The 9,333-nt window shown below is 64.9% G+C and overlaps 1 protein-coding gene across 2 annotated transcripts; it reads left to right on the forward strand.

The window, feature by feature from the left end:
- Positions 1 to 5,403: 5,403 nt before the first annotated feature.
- On the forward strand, positions 5,404 to 9,063 carry HRH3 (histamine receptor H3). 2 transcript variants are annotated; one of them, XM_036245457.1, is made up of 4 exons: positions 5,407 to 5,662; positions 6,698 to 6,864; positions 8,145 to 8,548; positions 8,978 to 9,062. In XM_036245457.1, exons 1-4 carry the CDS (start codon positions 5,407 to 5,409, stop codon positions 9,060 to 9,062), a joined length of 912 nt encoding a protein of 303 aa, XP_036101350.1. The 2 variants fall into 2 exon arrangements, with proteins under 2 accessions (XP_036101349.1, XP_036101350.1); XM_036245456.1 differs by having other exon boundaries at positions 5,404 to 5,662; positions 8,145 to 9,063.
- Positions 9,064 to 9,333: the final 270 nt, after the last annotated feature.

The following is a 9,333-nucleotide window of genomic DNA, read 5'->3' on the forward strand; positions in this document are numbered from 1 at the left end:
AGAAGCAGCTGTTTTCTGAGCTCCTGGATGCAGCTGTGCCTGAAGCCTACCTCCTGGATTTTCCAGCGGTGGGCAACAAACAACAAACACTCCATTCCTTAAGCCTCTGTGAGTTGTAGCCAAACCGCAGCAACTGTATCCATGGTCCTCCTGTCCTCTCTCGACTTACTGCCACCTGGGCCCTGGGCCCAATTCAGCCCTGGCCCTAAAGGCAGGGAAATCAGACTTGGCTTTTAGTCCACATTGGTGGCCTTGGGAACCACTCTGATCACACCTGCGCCTGGAGCTCATCAGGATGCACCCAGAGCTGGCTCAGAATGTCACCAGGAAAGAAAAAAAAGGACAAGGAACCAAAAAAGAAAAATCTGCATTTCCTTATTTAAATGGGCTGCTGCAGAACACAAACATCGGTCCTTTGGAGGGGTCACAGCGCTGGCCCTCTGGAGATGTGCCTCGGCCGTAACGGGCAGGACAGTGGCCTGGCAGCTGGCCTTGGCCGCCTGGCTCCTCTCGTTATTCTCATTAGTGGGCCATGTCCCCACGCACAGGGCAAGCTCTGCGGGCACAGTGCTGGGCCTGCAATTGGGTGAAGAAGGAAGGTTTTTTTTTAGCACAGTGAGAGCACAGAGGCAGAGCCTGCTGCCCCACGACAGCACCACCGGACACACAGGACACGCTGGGCGCATGGACAGCGTCCTGCTGGCCTGACGCTGGCAACCCCAACGTTGCATCTCCAGCCCAGAGGTCCTCTGGCCCCAGACCCAGAAGGAAGAGGGCCCGGCTCGGATCCCAGGGCTGGGGCTGAAACCTGGGGGGTCTGACAACCTCCCCCCCAGAATGTCCAATTGGTATCCAGCATGACGCACTCCAATCAGAGCACCCATCGTCCCCCGGTCTGCTCCTCCCACAGACTCCCCAGCTCATTCCTGTCACCGCCATCCTCCGAGATGCTGAGCTGGTGTCCGTCCTCTCCCCCCTCCACTCTCCAGCAGACACCACTTGGCTGTCACCTCCACAGGGCCGGGGTCCACCTGGGACATGACCCACACCCTCATTCCTTTGGGGTCTGAGCCCTGGTTACTATTTTCCTCAGGCTGGGGGAGCTGCACAGCCCTTTCATAGTAACCGTTGTTCAGGGGGCACCGTGGTGCCAACGGGCCCTGAATTCCACGTGTGTGACCTGCCTCCTCCTGCCGATGGGGACAACCGGCCTGGACAGAATCATGGCTCCTGTCTGACACTCCCTGGGCCTGGGGGGCTCAGAACGCCCGGGAGGCAGCAGCAGCTCAGTTCAGTGAGACTCCGCATGTGCCCTGTGAGTGTACCCCTTGGGGAGGGGACCTCTAACCCTGCAGAACCCAGAGGGGCGGAGGCACAGTTTCCCGGTGGGTCAGCCTGTGCCCTGGGCCCGGGATGCTCCGGCCCTTCCCGTAGATGTGGTTCTGCGCGTCTCATTCCTCAGACTGCATCCGGCTGGGCGGCGCCCGCGGCTGTGCCCTTGGGAAGCTGGTCCTGCGTCCGTGGAGCAAGGACCTCCGGGACGCTGTGGCGGGCTGCGCGGGACTCCACACCCCGTACGCGCCGAGATGGAGGTGCGGCCTCTGTGCCAAGGGGTCAAGTCCACACCTGAGCAGGTACGTGAGGACTGTCCCTTACAGAAGGGCCCAGTGTGGTCAATCTGCCACCAGGTGGCGGTTTCTTCTGGAAAATGTGCCATACTGGGGGCTTAGTGTGGTCTGTGTGGCTTGCGGGGAGGACACTCGGAGGCGGCAGTAGCCAGATCGACCTGAGCAGGTGCGTGTCCACCGTCCTGGTCCCGGCATGCCAGCGTGACCCCTCATGCCAGTGCTGGGTAGCCCGTACCAGGAGCTTGCTAAACCACTTCTTCCCAATAGATGCTTCCTGGTAGTTGATGGCGTGTGATGCAAGGGCCTTACGCTGGGCCACAGTCACAGGTCCAGCCCCAAGCCAGAAGTCTCCACCAGGTCACTGTCCCTGTGGGCCCTGGCCAGCCCTCCAGGACATTGGCACGGCCCCTGAATGCACAGAGAGTCTCACCTGGGCCACTTTCCCACCCACTGGGGAGAAGTGTCCTCCGACTCAGCGCTAGCTCAGCAGACCCCAAGGCACTGCACCGGGGGCTGGCAGCTCACTACACCCCACCCCGCAGGCTCCCTCTTGAAGAGAGAGCCGAGCAGCTTCCCAGCCTGGGCCCGATGCTCCGTCCCCTGCCTTGCTTCCTGCCCTGGCCAGCACCTAGAGCCTGCACACTGGATACCTGTGACCACACAGGGCGTCGCTCTGTCGCAACGGCAGCGGGCTGCCCTGCGTTCAGCAGGTGCTCAGTAGGATGTGTGAGTAGATGGATGGACAGACGGCTCACTCAGTCAGGGGGTGACTCTCCTGGGTGAGGCGCTGCAGGCTCTGATGTTGGCAGCTGGTTAGGGTCTGTGCGAATGGGACTGGACACACCCAGCATGCCGGCTGTTTCAACAACGGAGAAAACGGAGCCCCAAGCCACTTCCTCTACTTGAGGGTCTGGGTGAATGGAGAGTAAGGGCCTGTCCTCTACCTCAACCCGCAGCCAGCCTTTCCCAGGGTTCCCCACTGTCCTGGGCCCCGGATACCCACTCTTTGGGTAGCTGCCCCCAGGGCAAGATGCCCCATGGACAGCCACATGGGCACCTGCCTTATTCACCCTGAATTGCCTTGGCTGGGCTGGGCCTGACCTAGAGGACACTTGGCCCCAAGCGCTGATGCATTTGCTGACCTCAGGGGCTTTGACCTCAGGGCTTGGCCAGGAGTGTGGCCATTAAAGAGGGGCACCTGCCCTTGTATGACCTTGGGTGGTGGTGTCCAGCTCTGTACAGGGCCCGCTGGTCCTACCCACCTCTTAGGGCAAACAGGCTAATAGGGTCGTGCATGTCAGTGCCGAGAGGGGGCTCTCACCACGTGGGCCACGCCGACCTCACCCTCTGGGCCAGCCCTGGCCCCCCTTCTGAAGGTCTGGGTTTACAGAGAGAGATCACCCCTTTTCAGGAACTCCCCTGAGTCTCAGCCTGGTCTGACGGAGCCCATCCCCCACTCCAGCAGCGTGGGGTGAGAGATGACCAGGGGAAGGAAGCTCGATTCCTGATAGCCGCACGGGGAACAGGCTTTAAAGGAGCCACCACGACACAGACTCCCCCTGTACTTGGCCCTCCATCCTGGGGGGTAAGCAGCACATATTCCCCAAGATGGGCACTAAGGCTGGGGAGGGGTCTCCCAGCCAGTGAGTGAGAGAGCCAGAGCCCACCCCAACTCCATTCAACTCCATCTCCTAAGCCCAGGGCAAGGGTGCGGGGCACACAGCCCTATTAGCCAGAGCGGCCTCTTGGTAGTTGGGAGGAGCAGACCTGGTGGAGTCCACTCTACAGGGAGCATGGGGCGCGGTGAGCCTTGACCCAGCACCAAAGGCACAGGGAGGCTTTGATGAGCGACGGGGCCCAGAGCCCTCGCTGAGCACCCCAGGAACTCTTCGCCTTGGCTTGTCTCACCACCCAGTGCCCAGTCCTGGCACAGAGCTAAACCAGTCACGTTGAGGCGTGGTGAAAAGGCAGCTGGGGGAGCTGGTAGGAGGAGCAGGCTCTGCTGGCAAATGGGAAGGGTACAGCCAGGTACTCCGAGAAGGCTTCTGGGAGGTGAGCTGGAGCCCGCACCCATCCCCCAGCACAGGCTGCAAGAAGTCGTGGAATAATGGGTCCACCGTGGCGAGGGTCTGGGGTCTCCTCCCTGCAACCAGCTTTGAGGAGGGGGTAGAGGGAGCCCAGCCCCCCACTCCCCAAAGTTTCTGAAGCACCTCTTGAGGCCAGTGGGAAGGGTGGCCCTGCAGGATCAGAAACTGCTGAGTGTAGCAGTGCCAGCGCCTGGGGTCTCGTCTGCAGCCTCTGTCCCAGCCTCGCAGCCCAGCTCACGCAGACACAGCATTGTCCTCGCGGTCCAGCTCACACGCAGACACAGCATCGTCCTCGCAGCCTGGCAGATGCGCGCTGGCACCGGGGTGGAGAGTCCCTGCCCCTCTCCCTCCGGCGCTGCTCCCTTGCTGTCTGATGTGTGTGTGTCTAACTGCCGTATTGAGGCCCCAGACTGACGCGGGTGGCTGTTTCCTTGGTCTGTGGGTGTCTGTGTATGTGTTGTGGGCGTGTCTGTCTGTCTGGCTGTGAGTGTCTCCAGCTGAATCTGTCCTTGACCCTGCCTAGCTGAACGTGCCTGGGGGGAGGGGCGCTCCCTCCCTTCACCTCTCCATCCCCGCCGCCGGCGCTAACGCAGCTGCTGCGGCGCTGCTTGGTTGCGCCCAAGCGCAGTGACCTCCTCTGTCCATGCAGCAGTGACCACCCCACTGTGCTGTCCGCCAGGGGGGTCGCAGCTGGGCTTCGAGCTGCTGACCATTCTCCCTCAACCTGGGGACCCCTCAGAGCTCTGGGTGGGCGCGCTCCCCTCCTGGCGGGGTCCGCTGGCTCCCCATCTTTCCTTATGTAACTCCACATCTGTCTGCGCCTTGTAGGTCACCCTGGACCCTACATTGAGTCCTGCCCACGGGGAGACTGAGACCCAGAGTCCCACGCAGATGGGGGAGAGTGGACCCCTGGCCAGAGCACGGGATCTCAGAGACCCCTCCCAATTTTTCTCTTTAAGAAGCTCCTTCCCTCAGACCCGCTGGCTTCAAGGATGAATGAGGAGGGGTCCCGCTGGGCAAGTTCCCCTGAGCGCGGGTGCAGGTATTTCCCTCACCACCATTCCAGGTCCCTACAGGCATCCCGGCTCCGGAAGAGGGCCGGCCAGGGATCACCGAAGCCGAGGGCACGGGGCAGGCCGGCGCGCACGGGCCGGCTGACAGCGGGCGAGCCCCCAGCCCCGCCCCCGCCGCTCCCAGGCCGGGCTCCCCGCCAGCCGCCGTGCGCACCCGGCAGGGCTCCGGCGGCCGGCGGGCACGCGGCGCTGTCCGTGGTGCTGCCGGCGCCGGGTGGGGCGGGGGCGGGACGGGGGCGGGGCGAGGGCCGCAGCCAATGGCGGGGGCGCTGCGCCGGGCGCGGGGCGCGGGGGGCGGCGGACTGGGCGCCGGGCGCACTTGGCAGCGCGCTGCACTCGGGGCGCACAGAGGCTCCGGCAGAGGCTCGGGCTCCGGCTCCGCTCGGGCTGCAGCGGTAGTGCCGCTGACCACATTCGGCTTGGAGTCTGGCCCGGGCCCCTCTGCGCTGCCCTCCCAGGCCTCGGCGCCCGCGGACCATGCGCCGGGCACCCCCCCGGGATCCCGGCCGGGCCGAAAGCCCGCAAACACCAGGCTCCCGGGCCGGGACCCCTCCCAGCCGCCCAGCCGGAGGTCCGCGCCCTGTCCTGCGCCCCGGCGCCGCGTGAGCCGGCGGGGCCATGGAGCGCCCGCCACCCGACGGGTCGCTGAACGCGTCGGGGGCGCTGGCTGGAGAGGCGGCGGCGACGGCGGCGGGCGGGGCGCGCGGCTTCTCCGCCGCCTGGACCGCGGTGCTGGCCGCGCTCATGGCGCTGCTCATTGTGGCCACTGTGCTGGGCAACGCGCTGGTCATGCTCGCCTTCGTGGCCGACTCGAGCCTCCGCACCCAGAACAACTTCTTTCTGCTCAACCTCGCCATCTCCGACTTCCTCGTGGGTAAAGCCCCCAGCCCCCGTCCGAGTCCTGGGGCGCCCAGCCCGCCAGGCCAGCGGGAGCTACAGTACCTTTTGCACGGGCACCCGCCTCAGCAGGGGAAGTCGGGCTGGGGAGGGGGCGCCGGGGACTCGCGGGGCGGTGGGCGCGGGCGAAGTTCCTTGCCTCCCGCTGCGGTGCGGGGACTGGGGAGTGATGTTTCTGGGGAAGGGGCCGGAGCAGGCGGGCGCTCAGCGAGGCTCAAGGCGCAGCGGCCACGCGTGCAGCGCTGGCTCCTGCGGTAGCCAAACAAAGGCTGCAGCGGACTCAGGAGGCTGCAGGGCGCTGGGGGAAGGTTTGGGGGAGGGAACATGGAATGGGGGTTTTAGAGCTGTTGTGGGAGGGGGCCGAGGAAGGGCGGGGTGGGGTGGGGGAAATGCTGTCAGGAGAGCGCTCTCACGTGTCCGTGAGCAGCTGCGGGCTGGGGGGCGGGGCGCGCAGAGTGGGCCAGAGCACCAGACACCTGTTGGGGCTGCGAGGTGCGTCTGCCAGACGCTGGGAGACAGGCGTGGCGGCGGGAGCGGCTGGCGTGGCAGTGGCCAAGTGTCCTTTGAGTCAGGAAAAAGGCTTTCTTGGTTTCTGAGCTGAAGAGGAAAGGCTGTCCAAAGCCAGGACAGGCGCTGGGGTCCCGGGGGCCAGAGGAGAGGGCGGAAATTCTCCTTCCTCCCTTTGGGACTGGAGAGCTGGGCAGAAAGAAGCTGGGGAAGTACAGAGTCAGGATCAGGGGCGCCCGTGCCCAGAGGTCTCCACCCAGGAGCTTCCCTCCTGCACCCAAGTCCAGAAGACACCAGTGGGGCTGGAGCCGGGCAGGGGTCAAAGGCCAGTTCCAGGGCAGAGGGTGTGCCCAGGAGACCGGGTGGGTAAGGTGAAGGATGCTGCCAGAAAAGGTGGCCATGCCAGGTCCTGCCTGCGCTTGCCCTGTGGGGTCTGACCCCGGCCTTGGTCCAGCCGTGGCCCCCCGTGGCCCCCGTGGCCCACTGTGGCCCCGCTCTCCCACAGGAGCCTTCTGCATCCCGCTGTACGTGCCCTACGTGCTGACGGGCCGCTGGCCCTTCGGCCGGGGCCTCTGCAAGCTGTGGCTGGTGCTGGACTATCTGCTATGTACATGCTCCGTCTTCAACATCGTGCTCATTAGCTACGACCGGTTCCTGTCCGTCACCCGCGCTGTGAGTGTGGGGTGCGGGCGCCCACGCTCACTCCTAGGGGGAGGTGGTCAGGAGTGGCCCCAGGACGCACCCGGCAGGGGTGCCCACTTCTGAGTTGTGGGCAGTGTGCCAGGTGAGTTTGGTCCTTGCTAGCCTCACACCTGATGCACCAAGCACTCTGTACAGCCAGCTGTCCCCTTAGTAGCCATTGGCTGCCAGTAGACCGGTCCCGGGACAGGTGGGAGGCACCGTCTGGACCTGGCATCAGAAGCTTCTGAGGGAAGGAGGTCACTTCAGCCTCCTCTTTGGGACAGTCTGACGTCTTCGGAGCTGAGGGAGGATCTGAGCCAGAGGCCCTTGGTGGCACCCCCCACCATGTGTGTCTGCGTGTGTGTCTGTGTCTGTCTGCATGTGTGTGTGTGTGTCTGCATGTGTGTGCCTGCATGTGTGTCTGTGTGCATATGTCTGTGTGTCTGTGTCTATGCATGTCTGCATGTGTGTGTGCCTGCATGTGTGTGCCTGCATGTTTGTGTACGTCTGCGTGTGTGTCTGTGTGTGTCTGCATGTATGTCTCTGTGCGTGTCTGCGTGTGTCTCCGTGTGTGTCTGAGTGTGTGCATCCAGGAAGACAGGCGTCACTTCCTGGCTCTACAGTTGCCCTTGGGGTGAGTGGCCACTGGGAGTTGGGGCCCTGGGCTGCCTGGGCTTCCCATGGCAGTGCCACATGGGCATGCGGCCGGCAGCACCGTGGCAGGGGTCTCTCCTTGCCCTCTGTCTTCTCCTTGATGGCTTTATCTGGCACCCAGGGGCCCTCTGCTCAGAGGCCACGTGTCCTGCAGAGAGAGCCGGGGGACAGAGTGCTAAGAGCATGGGTCGGGTCATCGGGCCTGGGTCGAACGGCAGCTCGGCCCCTCAGCGGATCCCCCGGTTGTCCTTCCCTCCCTGAGCCACGGAGAAATGAAGTGGGGAGAGTGAGGGGGCTGGTGAAGATGAAGTCGGACGGCATCCAAGAGGTGCCGCGGAGCCTGGTGCAGCAGGCTCTTCAGGGGCAGGGACGGTGACAAGCACCCTTGGGGAGCCACAGTGGGGGATGGCAAACTTGCAGCCTGGCATTAGGACAGTGGGACGGGATTCACTGGGGAGGGGGCAGGAGCGGGGCAGAGGAGACAGGGGACAGGCATCCCTGCAGGTGCACAGAGGCCTAGAGGGAGCTCCCAGTCCTGCATTCTGGCTGCAGCTGGTGCCCGCCGACGGGCCTGGGCTCGGTCCCCTTCCCTCCTGACCGATCGTGTCCCCTGGCAGGTGTCTTACAGGGCCCAGCAGGGCGACACGCGGCAGGCGGTGTGGAAGATGGTGCTGGTGTGGGTGCTGGCCTTCCTGCTGTACGGGCCGGCCATCCTGAGCTGGGAGTACCTGTCGGGCAGCAGCTCCATCCCCGAGGGCCACTGCTACGCCGAGTTCTTCTACAACTGGTACTTCCTCATCACGGCCTCCACGCTCGAGTTCTTCACGCCCTTCCTCAGCGTCACCTTCTTCAACCTCAGCATCTACCTGAACATCCAGAAGCGCACCCGCGACCGGCTGGACGGGGTCCGAGAGGCCGCCGGCCCAGAGCCCCCGCTGGAGGCCCAGCCCTCTCCGCCAGCCGCGCCCGGCTGCTGGGGCTGCTGGCAGAAGGGGCGTGGGGAGGCCATGCCGCTGCACAGGTACCGGCCCGGGGTCGGCGAGGCGGCCCCTGGCACCGAGGCAGGGGAGGCGGCGCTGGGGGGCAGCGGAGGGGGCACCGCAGACTCTCCCACCTCCAGCTCGGGCAGCTCCTCACGGGGTGCGGAGCGGCCTCGCTCGCTCAAGAGGGGCTCCAAGCCCTCGTCAGCGTCGCTGGAGAAGCGCATGAAGATGGTGTCCCAGAGTATCACCCAGCGCTTCCGGCTGTCTCGGGACAAGAAGGTGGCCAAGTCGCTGGCTGTCATCGTGAGCATCTTTGGGCTCTGCTGGGCCCCGTACACACTCTTGATGATCATCCGAGCTGCCTGCCATGGCCGCTGTGTCCCCGACTACTGGTACGAGACCTCCTTCTGGCTGCTGTGGGCCAACTCCGCGGTCAACCCCGTCCTCTACCCGCTGTGCCATTACAGCTTTCGCCGCGCCTTCGCCAAGCTGCTGTGCCCCCACAAGCTCAAGGTGCAGCCCCACAGCTCCCTGGAGCACTGCTGGAAGTGAGCCGGCCCTCTGCCGCCCCGCCCCGCGCCCTGCTTCCCGGGCAGCCGCCTCCCTCCCTCCTGCTGGGTGTGAGCGCCTCGTCTTTGGCCCCCGCTGCATGCCATGGTGGCCGCTCTTAGACCACCTGTCCGCGGTGGAGGCAGCCTGGCGGGCGGGCCGACAGGCCCTTGCTGCCTGAACGGGAACACGGGTGGCCAGCCACACCACCCAAATCCTAGCTCCAGCCGAGGAGGGACAATCTAAGGGTCTCGGCTGCCAGGTCCACCCCCCG

The sequence above is a fragment of the Molossus molossus genome, unplaced genomic scaffold (assembly GCF_014108415.1).
Source record: "Molossus molossus isolate mMolMol1 unplaced genomic scaffold, mMolMol1.p scaffold_m16_p_6, whole genome shotgun sequence".
NCBI lineage: Eukaryota > Metazoa > Chordata > Mammalia > Chiroptera > Molossidae > Molossus > Molossus molossus.

Coding starts and splice junctions, on each gene's coding strand:
- HRH3 (XM_036245456.1), top strand. CDS start 5,407: ATGGAGCGCCCGCCACCCGACGGGTCGCTGAACGCGTCGGGGGCGCTG. Junction 5,663..6,697: donor CATCTCCGACTTCCTCGTGG/GTAAAGCCCCCA, acceptor GCTCTCCCACAG/GAGCCTTCTGCATCCCGCTG. Junction 6,865..8,144: donor TCCTGTCCGTCACCCGCGCT/GTGAGTGTGGGG, acceptor GTCCCCTGGCAG/GTGTCTTACAGGGCCCAGCA.